The sequence below is a fragment of the Pleurodeles waltl genome, chromosome 12 (genome assembly GCF_031143425.1).
Source record: "Pleurodeles waltl isolate 20211129_DDA chromosome 12, aPleWal1.hap1.20221129, whole genome shotgun sequence".
Taxonomy (NCBI): domain Eukaryota; kingdom Metazoa; phylum Chordata; class Amphibia; order Caudata; family Salamandridae; genus Pleurodeles; species Pleurodeles waltl.
Genome location: NC_090451.1, coordinates 70,971,384 through 70,991,131, shown reverse-complemented (window position 1 = coordinate 70,991,131; position 19,748 = coordinate 70,971,384). Strand labels below are relative to the sequence as shown.

The window sequence follows — 19,748 nt, the reverse complement described above, 5'->3', positions numbered from 1 at the left end:
CAAACCTCCAGGAGGTTGAAGGAAGATGGGGAATGCCTTCATGGATTCCCCTGCAACTAATTCAGAAGGAAGCACCAACCTAAACTCCTTTTGAAGAGGCTACTTGCTAGCAACAGTAATAAGTAGTTGTTAAGGTTCCTCCTATTAAAAGTCAATAGTGCCCTGTAACTTGGACGCTCTTCACTCACCCTTGAGTATCCAGATTAATTGGGACTCAACACAAGATCCAGTTGGTGATTTCCTATTTAAGCTCCGATTACAAACGTTCCTATTTGGGGTTTGTGTATGTCCCCCCTTCTTCTTGGTGGGCTGTCCCTGGACCCAGAACTGTAGATCTGTTTCTAACGACGGCTTCGGAAGTGTCCCTGGTGTTCAACTACCACAGCCTGTCACTGATGCATTATCACGCATTGAATGGACCTGCCCATGACGTTGCAACACGGCCCCAAACCATCTATTTCTTCAGATCCTCTTTACTTGTGAAGATTATAGACTTGCAACTACCGCCTTTCTTCTGCCTGTTTTTGTTCACTGAACTCAAGTTCTCTGTTCTATTCCTTTGTAACTTATAACTCGGCACCGCATCCATACTTATTGTGTAGGTACAAATTGTGTTATGCTGTAACTGACTCAATCTTCACGCAGCTGCTGTGAGCTAGGCCTTTACTGCTCATTCAGGTTAACCCAGAGACTCAGGGTGGCTTTGAGGATCAAGGTTTCTGTTTCTGAAAACGTGCCCAAAATCCTTACCAGGGAGGAACCTGAGCAGCCTTGAAAGGTGGTCTTTTCAACCTCAGGACATGGGAAACGCCTGGAAAAATGCCACATGACTTTCAGACATGGTGTTCTCATTATGTTTACATTCAAGTAGCACAGGGCTCTTACAAAGAATGGAGCCGGTGCCGGTCCTCCTCACAACAGATGCTGTGTGGATCGCATCAGCCAGGAACACCCTAGTGATTGGCACTCGGAATAAATTTAACTATGCTCTTCAGAGCCCCCCCGCTCTTGCGACAATGGTCTATGCCTCAATTTAAAAACACTGTTGACTGTCGGAGAGCGTAACAGCAGCACAACAATGCAATGGAGGTGGCCAGAGCAGATGTGGCATGTGACTAACTAGTTCCTGACCTCCAACTCACAACTGGTTCAACCAACATTTTCTCCCTCTGCCTCAGCACTTATTCTCCCACTCCACTCCCCTTAAATCCCAGGACTAAACTGTGCATCCCTAAAACAGCTGGTCAGATTCCTAATCCAAAACTCCCAGCATCTACTGATGACACACTCAATCATTAGACAAATGCCCCCTACAATCCATTCCATTTCTGACCCACTGAAACCACTCTCCTGGCTGCCAGTTTTATTTGCCTCCTACAGCATCCTTCCTCTCAGACCCCGCACACCTGTCTACAATGCCTGTGGCAAACAAGTAACATTTTTATCTGCTGGTTGTTACTTCATCAGCTGCTGCTTTTTTGCACTTACCTATCAGTCATGTGGATAAGTTTTAACTTCAGTGATAATCCAACACAACAGTAACATTAGTTTCGTTGTATTAAGGAATTTGGCTTTAAAGAACAGAAAACTAAGATGCCATTAATATTACGGAGCCAAACACTTGTATGGGTTTCGGTTGGTTACACTTTGACTGGTCAATGGCTGCCAAATAAAACATTTAAGCAGGTGTGTCACTCACAACTGGAAGTTCTCATTGTATTTGGGAGCCCAGCTGTTGTTCTTGGATTTTGTGGCATATTTCCTTTTCTTGTCACTGAGATGGGGGCCAATCATGTTGACTTCAATGAAAGGACGGAAGATCCCAGATGTTTGCCATTTCAGGTCATTGGCAGCAACCACTAGAAAACAACAGAGTAAGGATTAGAACTGCTTGGGGCTACAAGTAATTAGTGAGGTCATAAGAAATGCACTGTGGGATGTTACAGTTATGTAGATCACTACCAGTGGCAAATTCCTGAGGTTTTAAAATTTCATAATGTAATTATAACATCCCTTCAACTAAATTTATGTTAAAGAAACTTTCCAGCTGTCAATAGCAATTTTGAAAAACTGCTGATCTTAGTAGAGGACCAAATATTTTTTTTTAAGAACATATTATCAGTGACTCTGGTGTTTTTATCATACACCTGAACATCTACAAAGTATTTTCAATCAACCTGGATGCCCAACCCCGAGGATTGTTTGCTAAATAAACCCCTCAATGATTCGTAGCTTCACTGCTGGTTCGAACAGTGAGTGGAGGGATTCTACTAGCCGCTGGGCTGACAAGATGTGTGTTTTATTGAGAAGACTGAAGAATAAACAGTTTGTAGCGTTAACAACCTACTGTGTTCATGTCTAATGGATATAATATTGTTGTGATGATAAAACACCACAACGGACATTGGGGAATATAATACTATTTGTAAACAACAATGGTCAATTTGGACTGAATTACACTTTGGAGTGTGTCGCCTTTGTGTATAAGTGATTGGAACATACCTGTGCCCCCACAGGACACAGGCTTTGACCAAGTCAAGAGATCACCGAGCACAGGACATGCCTTGGCCCATCACTCACAACCCCATCAACAAGCGCTACGCGGGCACTCATTAAGGGTGGTCCAGTGAACTGTGATGCTCCTGTTGCAGTACATGTCACAATTAGGAGTTTGGCAGAAAACCCCGCAGTCTCACTTTTTTTTAATCAGATACATTTTGGTAGGTCAAGCACCTTGAAATTTATTGGGTAAAAAATGCTGGATAATAATCAGGAATGCAGATTTCGGTCCGTTAACACTGAAAATCGATATGTTATCCACCATTTTCAGGGTCAAACTCCTAACTGGATTTATTTATCGGCTCTAAAAAAAATTCCAACTATCAGAGTCGGATTTTTGGGGATCTGATTAATATCAGCCCAAAACCCAGGCGATTCATAATGAGATCCTCGGTATATTCAAGAGCTCGTGTCACAGGCACTGCCTTTCAGCTGCACCCTCCCTATTACCTTGAACCAGGAGTCTTTTGGGAACATCCTTCGGCTATGCCTAGTTGAATTTGGTGGCGGAGTGTTGCTCTAAACCTCACCCAAAACCCTGCTCAAGTGTCCCCAGAAACATATGAAAGTGGCTTTAGGCCACAAGCATCAAGCCTGGGCTTGCGGTAAGGCTTTAGGAGAGACCTCTGCACAGAGCCTTGAAAGAATATGTTGAAAGGTGCAATAATTTATGGCTTCGGTGACTTCAGCAACGATGTAAATGGGGATGTGACATGAAATGTCATCAGTTGTAAGATCACTTGTGATATCAGAGTAGAATCAAAAGAAAGACCGTTTCCCTGCTGCTTATTAGCAATGCTAAACTGAAGGCTCAGTTTCCACTGCTGGATTTTTCTTCAAAGGATGACACAGGCATGTGCTCAGCTTTTCTTATGTTCCCATATGGAGGCCAAGCACTTCATGAAAAAGTGTCTAAAGTGTATGCTTCAGACCATCCAAGCACTTCATGAAAACAAAGTGTCTGCTGCAGACCATCCAAGCACTTCATGAAAACAAAGTGTCCGCTGCACACCATCCAAGCACTTCATGAAAACAAAGTGTCTGCTGCAGACCATCCAAGCACTTCATGAAAACAAAGTGTCTACCCAGGCTGTCCATGTACTTCATGAAAACAAAGTGTCTGCTGCAGACCATCCAAGCACTTCATGAAAACAAAGTGTCTGCTGCACACCATCCAAGCACTTCATCAAAACAAAGTGAAAATCTGCAGACCATCCAAGCGCTTCATGAAATCAAAGTGTCTGCCCAGAATATCCAAGCACTAAATGAAATCAAAATGTCTGCTGCAGACCGTCCAAGCACTTCGTGAAAACAAAGTGTCTGCCCAGACTATCCAAGCACTTCATGAAATCAAAATGTTTGTTTTCATGAAGTGCTTGGACGGTCTGCAGCAGACATTTTGATTTCATGAAGTGCTTGGATAGTCTGGGCAGACACTTTGTTTTCATGAAGTGCTTGGATGGTCTGCAGCAAAGTGTCTGCTGCAGACCATCCAAACACTTCATGACAACAAAGTATTTGCCCAGACCATCCAAGCACTTCATGAAAACAAAGTGTCTGCTCAGACCATCCAAGCACTCCATGAAAACAAAGTGTCTGCTGCAGACCATTCTTGTCCAGTCGAGCCTGGGACCGTGTTGTCAGATTTCCTTATCTAGCTCTATGCAAGTGAGAGCGGAAAAGGAGTCGATAACTCAGCAGACATCTATCCTGCATCACACTGATCTGCTTGCATGGAATAATTGTTGAAGAGCTGGTTCTGCTTATCAAATATTTAATGTCACAGAAAGAACCAATATGATGAAGGCCAAGACATCCAGAGGCTAATGGGCTCCTGGTGATATAGGGAGCAAATGACATAGCCATTTTCAGTAATCTAGACAATATTTTTCGCGGTCAATGGGCAAGGCCATGAAGTGGCAATGTTTTAAGCTCCTGGTCCTAAAGAAGTCACCAAGGCTGATGGGGTACAAACCGGTTTGTTCCTTAGCTCTTGAGAAAGGCAGGGAAGCTGACAAGCAGTGTGTGCGGTGGGCACGCCCTGGCCCCTGGGTAACAATGGGGAGCTGAAAAGGGCTTCGTGGGGCTTGCAAATGAGTTTGTTCACTAGACTTTGCACCAGGCTAGAAAGCATCTAATAAGCCGCCCCCCCCCCCGGTTAGGGCATGGCTGAGGAAGTTCCCTGATCGATAAAGGAGCAGAAGGGGGGAACTTCTCAAGGACCTTTTCAGTTTTGTCCAAACAAAAGACTATTGTTTGTACAATTTGCCAATCAATCTCTAGACTTGTGACTAACGTTGTTTGTTCATCCTAAGTTAATAGCGCCGAGGAAAATTCAAGTTAATTTTGTGAGTTTCGTTTACGGGTTAGTGCCTATTGCTCATAAGAACTTATGAGACATTTTAATGCTTGGACTGAAGTATTTGGGAGGATAGTTCTGGCCCAGATGTAAATTTGTGTTTAGAAGGGTCTCGTTACCTACCTTTCACACTGACTTTGTGTTCTCCTGTCCCTGGGTGTGTGAACAGTTCCACGTGAATTGATACTTCCCCAACAGGGTCATCCACACCGGATCCTGCTTGGCAAAAGAAAGAAAATTGTAAAAAGCAATCACAGTCCACCTGGTAGGTTAAAATCCTTGGAATAACTGGCATGGTCAGGTCATGAATATCTTGACCCCCTGGCACAGCTGGACACCAACAGGTCCAGTGGGTCAACAAACCCTTTATAAGACACATGAGTCACCAACAGACCAGTAACACTAGACCATTTGTCGATCAATGTGGCTGGTGCCTTACTGATGCCACCGGCTACTAGAAATGTCATAGCATACTTTTAATCCCTCAAAATAGCTTTCTGTCATAGTCTGGGTTGGTAAATCACATGACCTGAGCTTGCCTCTCAAACCCTTCCTGGTGGTGCGCTGATGTTCAATATGCTGAGGGGAGAACAAGAGATTATCATTTGCAATATGTCTTCCTTGCATTCGGGCTTCCCCGGGACAGCATGCAATAAAGTCACTGTCAATGCTTCGGTGCATATCTGCAATGTTTCAAACAATCCATGAACATCAGAGAAAATGAGAACAAAACGTGAAAACCTTTTCTTGCCCCAAACCTCTTGAGATCTTTGAATTAGTCAACTTCAGGACTATGGATCGAAGGTGAAATAAATGCTCCGGAAGCGCCTGCCAATCTGGAGAAACCATGTTTTTAGCCACTGAGATACTGGCTGTGACTTCAATCAAATTATTGCCAAATGCTTTTTGATATGCCTGTAACTACTAAAGAGTCCCGTTTTTTCCATGGTACACTTAAAAATAGAGAGGTGAGTACCTTGCGATCCATAGTCTTGTTTGGGCCTGCTACCTCACTGTGTGCGGAGTGAGATGCTGACTTTTGATTTGAACTCTTGGGTGAATCACATGCTTTTTCGCCTTCCCATCCCGCCCCAGGTACAATCCAAATGAAAACAAATGCTCTGCGCAGGCATTAAAACTGGAAATGGAAGAGAAAATGCTATCTCTGAATGCAGTGGGCGCTGCCAAGGCAGGGGCAGCGACTGAGACCCTCTCCGACCTTCCAATCTGAGGAGTTGATTCAGTTTGCTAAGAGCGGAAGGCGTTGGGAAGTGGAAAGAACCACTGTGAGATTTGGGAGGGGTGATGGCATGCTTCTGAGAGTTTCAGTTGACAGAATAAATATGAAATAAATAATGCTGTATACAAAGAATGAAGAACTTCATAGCATAGCCTGGTGTCTTTTTTCTTGGATTTAAATGACCTCACTATCTCCGTATGATCCATATTTTGTAAGCCAAAGTCTCAACAATTAAAACACTCTGACCCGCCCCTTAGGACTTCTTAGGCATCTCCTAATATGCTCCATCTTGCAGATAGATCTCATTCCCATGCCTAATTTCATGCTCGCCTGACAGGACCACATGAGTTGCTGTTCCTCTATCTATCTCCTTTGCATCCTCAACTAAACGCCCCTCCTGAAAACAATCCCTCCACAGATCTCTCTGACTCGATGATGATGGCACTACTCGGCTTGAGTGTTGCAGCACATAAAAAATCCAAATTTTATGTCCATGGGCAAACCATGTTAATCCCTGAGTTATCAATGTTTTAGCTGTGTTTCTGGCTGCATACATTATCGGATCTTAAATATTCCCCTTAAAAGTACAAGATTGTAGTCCATGCCTAACTGTTCGATTGAGATACCTTGGTTTTCCAATGGCTGCCAGTTAACTTTTGCTATTAAAAGGATGAATTCTCATACTGAAGGCTACAATTTATGCAATGCACTGGATTTTATTTCCTCTGGCACATTCAAGAGTTATCTTTGACCTTGAACGCCTAGGGTTGTAGCTCATTTGTTGTCTACCTAGAAATTCCCAACTTTTTGCTATCTTTGTACCGGTTTCCTCTTAGCAAACTGAATCAATCCCCAGTGAATCTCTCCTAGGGGAGTGGGGAAGGCTGACCTCAGAGCCATGACCTGAAGAAACAACCAGATTGAAAACATTGCTATACAACTCACTGACTAAATCCTTCTGGCTAAGAGTAACCCAGGGAAAGATGTTTACGTGCGGGTGGGGACTCATTTTCATCTTAAGGCACAAACCCAAGAACCAGGGTCATGGTTGCTCACTGGTTTTAGTGAGCTCCTCCAGCCCTCACCTGAGGCACTGCGGGTGATGCTGCAGTATACAGTCCATCCCAGAATGACATCTCTGCAGATGGGCAAGTCAGGCTTCTTTGCTTGCTGTGAAGTGGAGCTTGTATTTTGCTACAAAGGCAGGCCCTGAAATCATGCTTTCAAGTTCAACAGAAAATACCCGTGCTTCCCAGCTCAGGTCTCTTTCACAACCCCCACACTCCATACTTTCTGCCTATCTCTACTTCATGTCTCCACCATCCTGCACCAGAGTTTGGCTGACTGATTCTCTTCACGCTTCCCCCTCTCATCTATGGGCCCTCAAAGAGGAGGTTTGATGTCCCCCGACTCTGCTCCCCGTATCCGCTCACACACTTGTCCATGCATTCTCTCTCATCACAGCCGCTCTTTTGTACCCTTTCTAGACTTCCTCCTGTCTTTGTGGTATTCACTACACTCCTTTTCTGTCTTCCTGCTGCTCCTCTCTCTGTTACCTCTCAGCTTCCTCTTACCTCGTGCTAGTGTTGTTCTTTCCCAATACTTTCACCAATAGATTATCCAACCCTGGCCATTCTGCTTCCACCACACTTTGCTCTTTTTTCTTTCCTACCTCAGTCACGTCGCATAGATTTGCCTTGACACTGCCAAGCAACAATTTCTCCTTTATTCCAGTTTCCTTTCCTAAGCTTTGCTCTTCTTTCAATAACACTCTCTCTTCCTTCATTTACACATCTCTTCTTTATCCGTCTCAGGAGTTGTTTTCAATCTGGGTGTTTCTTTTGGTGTGCTCCCCAAAATCCCCATGTCAAGGCCTCGGAAATGGTTTCATTACAGGCGCATCAGCAGTGCAAGGGGGGGGACTTGTCATTTTATGTGCGTTCGACGTACCCTTTTCAGGATATATTTCTTCACTAAGGGTAAACCTAACACCCTTTCCACCATGGACTACAAAAGATAAGAAGGAGACAGACAGAGGGGGAAGGGCGATGCAGGGAGAACACAAAATCAAAGGTTTTATAACAAGGACAGTCCACATCAGGTTCTGCTGAAGGAGTTGAAAGAAAAGTTAGAAAGACAAATACTTCCATATGCAAGAGTGCACACGTCTATACACAAAAAAACACACAAAGACACACACAGACAGACGTGTGCCTACTAGAGGCCAGTTCTAAGCGAAGTTGTTAGAAATTTCTGATTATTCCAGCTGCATACTGGAGGTTACTTCTAATGCCACTGATATATCGTAGACGTCACATTATGCCTAGTCATTTATGTTTCTATTTACCGTAAACCAGTCACATTTACTAGGTTGATCTGGACTAGAGGACTGGTAAGACAAACAAATCATTCAAAAACCATTATCTCACTCCAACATTAATCAAGTCACTATCTCATAACAGGACAAACCGGAAATCACAAAGAAGTAGTTGCTTTTAGAAGTAACATAATTAGGAACCCAATGATCTGTGCAGCACTGCATAGCTATATTTCTAATTCTAAATGTGGCATAATACTGACCCCTCCTCATAACATTGACATTTATCAGATAATTGCTATTGATGTGTAATGAACATGCAGCTGTGTTCAAATTGAAATGGAATCAGGGGCCAGATGTATCAAAGGGTTTTACCCATTCTGTGTCTATGGGAAAATGTGTTCATACATATGGCCCCTGGTGACCATTTCATCCGCTTCGAATCTCAGTGACCCCTGTAACCTCAGATGGCCACTGTTGTACTCTCTGTTTTGTACACTGTAGACAAGGTATATATAGACCGACGGGGGATGATCAAGACCTTGGTCAACTTACTTGGTTTGTGTCAAAAACAAATGTGAGACTAAGGATTAACAATTCGGCCGGAATGAGCCTTTGTAAGTGTTTATCAGTGTGAAAAAGTTAGGTTTTATCAATGACATACTGCAGAAATAATTCCATGCATAACTTCGGTGCACTGTCTTTGAGAATGTGTAAATGAATTATGCACAAAGTACTACAGATCATGCAGATTTCTGCTTGAATGCACCAAGCAACAGCCCAGTCGAGTCCCAAGTCTTCAGCAATGTCATGGAGCCTCCCTAAAGCCCTAGACAACTTGCTGTGCTGGATCAAACGGAGAGGGCAGGAATGAGACATATTTACAGAGAAATGGCGCATTCATGCTCTCTCACTGCGCTAGAACCATATGTGCTGCCTAGCGCCAATGCAAACACCCTTGCCTAGTGGCACACAGGTGCCTGCATTGTAGGCAGGACTGTTTTTGTGCAGCGCACAAAACAATCCTTAGAGGCGTTTAACTCTTGCTTAGTGTGTGGCAAGATGCAGTCCACTTGGAAAGAGGAAAGAAGGAAGAAAAAGCAAGATATTTCTCCTCATTGCGCCTCTGTCGGTAAGGCATACAACTCTGATGCATTCTCAGGTTTACGTTTCGTGATAAAGTCTGGGAATGCGTTAAAATACAAGGATCGATGCATGAGAACACTCACTCTCCACACATTTAATACCTTCCCGGGGCACAGTAACGCAAGGCAGCGACTTGTGCTGCCCTGCGTTACTCCAGATTTACTATACCACGTAGGGCCACACAATTTGGCCTTGCATGGCTTAGTAAATCTGACTTAAGGACGGTGTTGCCGTTCCGTCTCGCTGTGTGATGTAAGGGCAACGCAATCCTTTGATAAAACTGGCCCCAGAAAATCTGCTGTCTCTTGATCCTGATGGTTTCTGTCAGATGTTTTGAGCATGACCTATACAGAAGCCAATTTTCAGACTGAAATCTCTTCTGTGTAGAGGATTTGACATTGTTTGGTGTCAACTATTATCCCCTCTGACTAATGCCAATGACACTTATATCAATGTATTATCCCTTAGTTTCCTCTTCTAGATTCATGTATGCGGGAAGTGACAAGGTGGCTTCATTCCAATGTGGCACAGGGTCTCCTGCATTGAACTATCCTTAAACAAAGCAGAGCATTATGGTGTTGCAACCTTATTTAATTTCAACTAAACTTGCTGGAAGGGAGCCACAGAGTACAATGGCTTGAAGGTTGAAAGCCCGGTGGAAGTAATGTGGCAACCCTGTGATTTTGGGACACCAATCATACTATGTATTCTCCACTCAAGAGAAATGTGTTGGTTTGAACTCTTATGTGGTGGTTAATGGCCATGGTTGTGTCTGTCTATAGTCCCAGTTACGTGGCAGGTTGAGGCTGGTGGATTGCTTGAGCTACAGCTAGACAGAATGTGGCAGTCATGATTTGTCTTTTTGAGCCTCACACAGGGTAGAACGCTCTTATCTCAATGCAACTCAATTCTGGTGGTGCATTATAAGTCATGGGCGCACTTGATGCAACACAATCAACCTTGTCACAGACCACTGGTTTATACTGAGACCAGACAGGCTTGTTGAAGCTCACCTCTGTCAGGGCCAGTAGGCACCATGCTAGCCATAAGGATCACAGATGTCTCCACACACTCCAGGACATATTCCAATCTCTATTTAGCACCACAGACACAGTACGCAGAATGCATGTAGTGCTAACATGCAATATGCGGTTATTCCCCTGCGCGTACCACATGCATCACGCAATCAGAGAACTGGAAGATAATCCTGCATCTCGATGACCTAGGAAAGAGCTGTTCATGTACAATGTGTTTGAAATTTCCAGGTCAAATATTGCCTACTACAAATATTGGAAGAGCAGTTCCCATGCTTGAGGCTGTGTTGGATTGATCAGTTTCATGCTGGAAGAAGCAATGCCTATGCGATGGTCAGAAGTATCTGCCAGCACTGGACTGGAAGGAGCATTTCCCTTGCCAAAGGTAGCCAGGTATTTCAAGAGGACTGTGTTTTGTGAGCAGATGAGGCTATTAGAATCAAAATGGATCTAACTCTTTGGAATATTTACAGAGAATCCAATATACAGTGCAATCAGGACTGGAATTAATTCTAAACAAGCATTGCTGCTGCAGTTATCGAGGAAAACGTCTTACCCTGAGAAGACTGTGTCTGGACAAATGTTTTAATGAGCGTGTCTGTTGCTTGAGTGTACAATGACAAAGCATAGCGCAAAGACTGCAAGTCAGGACTTTTCTCCAGGAATGTCTTCTTCAGACCAACTCCTCCTGCATGGAAGTATTGCTGGAGAAGGAAGTAAGGCAATAATTAGATGGAAGCAAGAAGTTATACAAGCTTGGAGCAATCAGGCATATGGCAATTTGGCACTACGGAAGACCAGGGGAGGGCAACCAGGTAAAAAGGTGAAGAAAATCTAGGGTCTTTGAGGACAGTGACTGGATTTTGCAAATTACCCAATTCCTATGGAAAGGAAGAATTGTGGATTGAGAAATAAATGGGATGGGATAGGATGCATAAGCATCAGAATTGCAAGTAAAGCCTAGAAACAAATTCAGTGTAGAATGCTTTGGTTTCTATGGGATTCATGCAACATATGTGATCTGGAGCTCCGGGTGTATCGCTGGTTGAACTTATAGCTTCTGGTCCTCGAGGTTATACTGGGAAACCAGGTGTTAACTAGATGTCAGGGTTCAAGTCACAGAAACCTAGGGTGATGTCTGTGTGTTGTATTGTATCTGAAATTAGGGGTAGGTGGTTGACTGGGAGTTGGAATAATGCACATGGACAAGAAACTCTTAAATTACCTTTATTGTGTCCAAGGCCAGCTCCACCACTGCACACTGCTTCGGCGTCAGGCTCTTCGCCTCCTCCCGTACCATGTGATCCTAAAACACCATATTTAGTTTTTTGATTGTTTGGGTAATCAAGATGGAGATCCCGCAGAAGGGAACATAGCCTACGTTAAAGTCTGGTCATGAAAACTACACATCTTCGCACTAAACAAGTACATGTCTTCTCATTTATGGTAACTGCATACACGGTTTCTCTCTGCTTCATGGTCAGTCCCACAGCAGAGCAGATTTACTCACCTATCTAAGGATAATTTTGGAAATGAACAACAGAGATCCGAGACAAAAACAAAAATCATTGTTAACCTTTAACACCTGTTGCAGATCTCACTCTGACCAGAGAACCTATAGTCCCTGGATTTGGCAAGTCAGCATACCTCGGTAATCAACTATTTTGGAGTAGTGGAATATACATATAGCAATACATGTGGACTTTGTAGGAAAGTACCCTCTTTTAGGCATGGTTACCCCCACTTTTTGCCTGATGTCAGTAGGTTTTGACGGTGTTCACTGGGATCCTGCTAACCAGGACCTCAGTGACTGTGCTCTCTCCCTCTAAATGTGGTTGCTTGGACTTCACACACACCACATTTGGCATACTGGTGCCCTCATATAAGTCCCTAGTATATGTTACTACGGGACCCAGGGCACTTGGGCACCAGGGGTTCCCCAGGGGCTGCAGCATGTATTATGACACCCATGGGAGCCCATGTAAAATGTGTCTGCAGGCCTGTTGTTGCAGCCTGCATGAAAGGGTGCATGCATCCTTTCACTTCAGGTCACTGTAAGTCACCCCTATGGTGGGCCCTCCTAGCCCAGAGGAGAGGGTGCAGGTACCTGTGTGTGAGGGCACCCCTGCATGAGCAGAGGTGTCCCTACAACCTCATACCCCAATACTGTTGACATGCACACTAGGGGCTCCTTAGAGGACCCCGAGCATTGCTCCTACCAGCTTTCTGGGGTTTTCCAGGCAGCCCATGCTGCTGCCATCCCTCAGACGGGTTGTTGCCCTCCTGCTGCTTGACTAGCTCATGTAGAGAAGAGGAAGGCATAACAAATGATTTCCTATAGGGCGGGAGAGGGGGGTAACACCCTCTCCCTTGGAAATAGGTGTTTCATGGCTTGGGAGGGGTAGCCTCCCCATGCCACTGGTATAATTTGAAGGGCACCTTTGGTGCCCTTCTTGCACAAACCAGTCTGCACCAGTCCAGGGACCTCCAGTTCCTTCTCTGGCGTGAAACTGGACACTGGAAAGGGGAGTAACCACTCCCCTGTCCATCAGTGCCCAGAGCTCCTCCAGGTGGCCACTTGATTCTGCCATCTTGAATCCAAGTTGGGAAGAGGCCTCTGGAAGCATCTGAGTGGCCAGGTCGGGCAGGTGATGTCACAGCCCCCTCCTGACAGGTGGTCACCTTGCTAGATGACTGTAAGGAAAATGCCTCCTTGGCATGGTTACCCCCTAACTTTTTGCCTTGGCTGATGCTAAGTTATGATTTGAAAGTGTTCTGGGACCCCGCTAACTAAGCCCCAGCACCAGTGTTTGCCTCCACAATTGGCACAACCCTGGCACTCGGGTAAGTCCTTTGTAACTGGTACCCCTGGTACCAAGGGCCCTGATCCCAGGGAAGGTCTCTAAGGGCTGCATCATGTCTTATGCCACCCTGGGGACCCCTCACTCAGCACATGCACACTGCCTCACAGCTTGTGTGTGCTGGTGGGGAGAAAAAGACTAAGTCAACATGGCACTCCACTCAGAGTGCCAAGCCAACCTCACACTGCCTGTGGCACAGGTAAGTCACCCCTCTAGCAGGCCTTACAGCCCTAAGGCAGTGTGCACTATACCGCAGGTGAGGGCATATGTGCATGAGCACTATGCCCCTACAGTGTCTAAGCAAAACCTTAGACATTGTAAGTGCAGAGTAACCATAAGAGTATATGGTCTGGGAGTTTGTCAAACACGAACTCCACCATTCCATAATGGCTACACGGAAAACTGGGAAGTTTAGTATCAAACTTCTCAGCACAATAAATGCACACTGATGCCAGTGTGCAATTTATTGTAACATACACTCAGAGGGCATCTTAGAGATGCCCCCTGAATACCTACCCGACTTCTAGTGTAGGCTGACCAGTTTCTGCCAGCCTGCCACACACCAGATATGTTGCTGGCCACATGGGGAGAGTTCCTTTGTCACTCTGTGGCCAGGAACAAAGCCTGTACTGGGTGGAGGTGCTTCTTACCTCCCCCTGCAGGAACTGTAACACATGGTGGTGAGCCTCAAAGGTTCACCCCTTTTGTTACAGCGCCCCAGGGCATCCCAGCTAGTGGAGATGCCCGCCCCTCCGGCCACTGCCCCCACTTCTGGCGGAAAGGCTGGAGGAGATAATGAGAAAAACAAGGAGGAGTCACCCACCAGTCAGGACAGCCCCTAAGGTGTCCTGAGCTGAGGTGACCCATGCCTTGAGAAATCCTCCATCTTGAGTTTGGAGGAGTCCCCCAATAGGATTAGGGATGTGCCCCCCTCCCCACAGGGAAGAGGTACAAAGAGGGTGTAGCCACCCTCAAGGACAGTAGCCATTGGCTACTGCCCTCCCAGATCTAAACTCCCCTAAATTCAGTATTTAGGGGCTTCCCAGATCCCCGGAAATCAGATTCCTGCAACCTGAAGAAAGAAGAAGGACTGCTGACCTACACACCTGCAGAGAAGGAGGAAGACGACAACTGCTTTGGCCCCAGCCCTACCGGCCTGTCTCCAACTTCGAAAACCTGCTCCAGCGACTCATCCGACAGGGACGAGCGACCTCTGAAGCCTCAGAGGACTGCCCTGGACTACAGGACCAAGAAACTCCTGTGAACAGCAGCCCTGTTCAAAACCAGCTACTTCTTTGCAACAAAGAAGCAACTTCCAAAGACATCACGTTTCCCGCCGGAGGTGTGAGACTCTACACTCTGCACCCGATGCCCCCAGCTCGGCCTGCAGAAAACCAACACCTCAGGGAGGACTCCCCGGCAACTGCGAGCCCGTGAGTAACCAGAGACGACCCCACAGTGATGCCTGCAGAGAGATTCCAGAGGCTCCCCCTAACCGCGACTGCCTGTAACAAGGGACCCGACGCCTGGAACCAACTCTGCACCCGCAGCCCCCAGGACCTGAAGGAACCGAACTTTGACGCAGGAGTGACCCCAGGCGACCCTCTGCCTTGCCCAGGTGGTGGTTGTCCCAAGAAGAACCCCCCCCCTGTGCCTCCCTGCACCGCTAGAGTGACCCCCGGGTCCCTCCATTCAAACCTATAGAAAACCCGACACCTGCTTTGCACACTGCACCCGGCCTCCCCTGTGCCGCTGGGGGTGTGTTCTGTGTGCCTAATTGTGTCCCCCCCAGTGCTCTACAAAACCCTCCTAGTCTGCCCCCCGAGGACGCAGGTACTTACCTGCTGGCAGACTGGAACCGGAGCATCCCTGTTCTCCATAGGCGCCTATATGTTTTGGGCACCTCTTTGACCTCTGCACCTGACCGGCCCTGAGCTGCTAGTGTGGTAACTTTGGGGTTGCCTTGAACCCCCAACAGTGGGCTGCCTATGCCCCAGGACTAAGACTTGTAAGTGTTTTACTTACCTCCTAATCTAGCCTTTACTTACCTCCCCCAGGAACTGTTGATTTTTGCACTGTGTCCACTTTGAAAATAGCTTATTGCCATTTTTACAAAGACTGTACATTATATTGTTTTCATTCAAAGTTTCTAAAGTATCTAAGTGAAGTACCTTACATTTAAAGGGTTTGATGTAAATCTTGAACCTGTGGTCCTTAAAATATACTAAGAAAATATATTTTTCAATATAAAAATCTATTGGCCTGGAGTAAGTCTTTGAGTGTGTGTTCCTCATTTATTGCCTGTGTGTGTACAACAAATGCTTAACACTACCCTCTGATAAGCCTACTGCTCGACCACACTACCACAAAATAGAGCATTAGAATTATCTAATTTTGCCACTATCTTACCTCTAAGGGGAACCCTTGGACTCTGTGCACACCATTTCTTACTTTGAAATAGTATATACAGAGACAGCTTCCTACAATGACCAATCCCCCGTCCATGGCTATTTAGGGTCTCCTTCTTGGGTGGGTCCTCAGATTTGACATGCAAGTTTCCAGAAGGACTCCTCTACTTCATTTACTTCATCTTCTGGCCACTGGAACTGCAACTGGACCCTTCAGGAACCGACAATCTGCATCCACATCAACAACTTTGCTTGCAACATTGTTCCACGGCTCCTTCCAGCAACTGCAACATTTCCCCAGCTGTGCATCCTCTGAGGGCGACAAGTCTTCAGTGTGCATGAGAAGAAAGAAGGAATCTCCTTTGGAGTGAAGGAGTCCGCAGGCACCAACTGCAACGACGAACGGCTGCGTATATCTCCTCTCTTCCAGAGCTGCATGGATCCTGTATCACAGGTGGTGGTCTGGAGTGGTCCTCTCTACCAGCTGTCCAACTTTGGAGATGGTAAGCTCTTGCCTTTCCACGCAGGACAGTACCCCTATGCATTTTGTCTTTTGCAGCTACCAAGGCTTGTTGGGATCTCATCCAAGGGATCTTCAGGCTCTGTGTCGCCCCAGCCCCCAGCAATCTTCCCAGCGATGCTCAGCCCTCTGCGTGCTTCTTCAGCGATGTGGGATTCCTTTCTAGGTGTGCTTCGTGGGTCTCACCGCGATTCCTGTGTTCACTATCTGTGGGGGCTGCCTCTTCTTCCTGTGACTCTCCTCACTACTGATGGTCACCCGGGACTCCCCTCCATGGGTTGGGTTCCCCTGAACCTTGCTGGTCCCTGGCAGCTCTGCATTTCTTCTTACACGTCATTTGCCTTTGCCAAGGCTTGTTGATGTGTTTTTCAAACCACTGACCGATTGCAATCCTTCTTAAGGCATGGGACATCGACTGCATCACTCCAGGAACTCTTCAGCTGCTCTAGTGCTGCACTGCTGACTGTCTAAGTCCACCATCGACCTGGTCCTGTATCCACATCCACGACAGGACACTCCAACATAAACTGGACTTGGTCCACTTCCTTTACAGGTCTTCCTCTTCCAGGATCTACCTTTGGTTTCTTGCGGTCTAACCTGGGTCTTGCAATATCCTTTTCTGAGGTCCTTGTGGTGGGTTTGGGGAGAGCCAGTTACTTACCTCTCTTCTCCTGGTCACTTGGGGGCACTCTGGTACTTACCTTGTGGGTTGCCTAGTTCATCCAGTTCCTCTTTACTGATTCCACTTCCTTGGGTGGCGGCCCGACTTTCGCATTCCACTTACTTAGTATATGGTTTGGTCCCCCCTAGGCCTTCAGCATTGTCTATTGTTTTCACTGTTTTCTATTGCCCTTTAATGTTAATTCCTGACTTCTAATGTACATATAACAGTGTGTTTACTGACCTCCAGTTGGAGTATTGCCTATATAGTATTTTGGTATTTGTGTTACCATAATAAAGTATCTATTTTTGTAACACTGTGTGGTCCTTTCATGTGAGTAAGTGCTGTGTGACTGTAGTGGTATTGCATAAGCTTTGCATGTCTCCTAAATAAGTCTTAGCTGATCATCCACAGCTATCTATAGAGAGCCCTAGCTTCCTAGACACTGCCTACACCTCACTAATAGGGGATACCTGGACCTGGTATAAGGTGATAACACCATACATGCTCACCACACACCAGGCCAGCTTCCTACAGACTTGCTATCTGCAATTTTACAACATATTAACATATCGATGCAAAGCAGTTCAATCCGACCAAGACTCAGCTGCTCCTATTCTCATCTTAGTAGTAGTGATGTTAGCAATAGAACTTCAAAGGTGCTTCTGTGATCTAAATTCTCTGTAGCTTAGAAGAGTTTCTTCCAACTTGGTGATATCATCGCTGAAAACATCTATCTACATTAGTGAGGTCCATGTAAATTACCTTTCCCTACCCACCTTCTGTGAACCCTGGGATCTGCACGTTCACACCCCTGGCGAATGTACAAGAATTCAGCATTCTGCTCGATTACTGAGGTTTCCAAAGTGGGCTGACCACTTAAATTCGCCATGAACCAAAAACTCTTTTTACTGCCCTGGAGATGACCATGAACGTCAAAAACATAATTACTAGGAAAGTTTTATACAGTGAACCAGATCTCAAAAATAATACTTGGAGCTCCCTTCTCTGCTCCGGACACCATGTACAACAGAATGTGCTCACTCAATGGAGCATCAACGCCTCAGCCCAGTATTTAGGAGATACCGTGAATTTTCAACCACTGTTCCCAAGACTCCTTCTACCTTTGCAGGACAACTCACTCTCAAAAACAAACTCCGAAATGTTTCCAATTGTTCTTTTGCTTGCTGGGAACTACTGCACTATAATCAGGGAATTCCTCATCTCAATATACACACTAAACTCGCTAACCTTCACAGAAAAGTAAAGCCTGTACTCTCTTTTATGGTAAATGTAATAGTTACATTCACTAAACCGAGCAATTGGAAATTCATAGAAACCCCTGGTGAACTATTTAAAAGCCCAGGAGAATCAACATAAAAACCCATATTAAACCCTAAAAAGGCCAACTTTTTCTGGTGGAAAAAACCCTTCTCCTTGCATTCCAAGGGCTTTGAATTGCATCATTCAGCCTTTCAGTTAAATGGTGCTGGAATTTTAAGTTACCAAAAATGTTCATTTATAGAAGCCAAAAGTCAAAGACATCTACAGGTAGCACAGAATTTACTTAGAGTCTCCAGATTTGGAACTTAGAATTATTTTTAATTGTCAGCTTTGTCTCCCGTTAATTTCTCCTTCAACGCCCCCCTCAAAAAGACACATCACAAGTATTGCACCTGGCTCATCATCTCACTATTTATTTCCATATTTACTTTCATGGAAGTAATTAACTTTCAGCACGTCGGCAAGAAAAGTATTTAGACTCTCAAAAAAGAGAAACGATTGGCCAAACTTTAGATGGGAATTTTATGCATTTTGCTTTAAAAAAAAAAAAAAAAGACACCCGAAGCTCTTCTGTCGCTCTCTTACCTTAAGCTTGGAAAGCTGTCCCAGTTCCTTGGCTGCGTTGAATATCAGCTGTGTGCCCTGTGGTGCAGAAAAGGAAAACACAAAAGATACACACATCCTTTAGTAGAAGCGACCATTCTTGTGCCCCTTTGACCACTCATCGTCCAGTCTCTGTATGGCTGTTACATGTTCACAGCTATCACAAGTGGGATGGAAGTTCAGACAATCTCCTAATATTTATTTGAGGGCTCATTACTTTGAAAGTTAGAACTGGGCCCTAGAGATTTAAATTTTGAGATGTATGTGCTAGTTCAAATATTTCTCTGTATATGGTGAAAGATGAAGCACTCCCTGCAAGTTGGCTTTAACGTTGACTCTTAGAGTTTAGGGGGGTTATTTAGAGTGTGGCAGCCAGGGATCCCATCACAACCGTGGTGCATGTCCAACCTGCCATACTATAGACACCTCTGAGTATAATGCACTAGAAGCATGGAGGACGGGACGTCCGACAAGTTTGTGATGGAACACCCCATCAAAATAATGTCTAAAATCTTACCCCGGATACAGACAGGTGTGTAGGAAGCGTTCAATGGAAGTTCTTCCCCCTTTAGAGTCCTTTGTTCTTCAATCAGAAATGTGACCACTAAGTTCTTAAGAGTTTTAGTAGTTCCTAGCTGCACTTTGATATGCCGGGAACTCTGAGTTGCAGAGTCCATTCTTGCAATGAACATTTCAGTAGTTTCTTGATTTACTCTTACTATGCAAGCATCCTATGGAGGGTTTCATCACATATTC

The 19,748-nt window shown here is 45.4% G+C and overlaps 1 protein-coding gene across 7 annotated transcripts in view; it reads right to left on the bottom strand.

Moving 5' to 3' along the window:
- UNC13A (unc-13 homolog A) overlaps positions 1–19,748 on the bottom strand; it is a 240,517-nt gene that overhangs the window by 6,944 nt on the left and 213,825 nt on the right. For 4 of the 7 annotated variants that reach the window (XM_069216645.1, XM_069216648.1, XM_069216646.1 and 1 more), the window contains 6 exons: positions 18,975–19,031; positions 11,881–11,961; positions 11,212–11,359; positions 8,109–8,165; positions 5,042–5,134; positions 1,700–1,859 (listed from right to left, as the gene is read on the bottom strand). In XM_069216645.1, coding sequence (XP_069072746.1) covers positions 1,700–1,859; positions 5,042–5,134; positions 8,109–8,165; positions 11,212–11,359; positions 11,881–11,961; positions 18,975–19,031 — 596 coding nt within the window. The remainder of the gene's footprint in view (positions 1–1,699; positions 1,860–5,041; positions 5,135–8,108; positions 8,166–11,211; positions 11,360–11,880; positions 11,962–18,974; positions 19,032–19,748) is intronic. The other 3 variants (XM_069216647.1, XM_069216650.1, XM_069216651.1) reach the window with 1 other exon arrangement.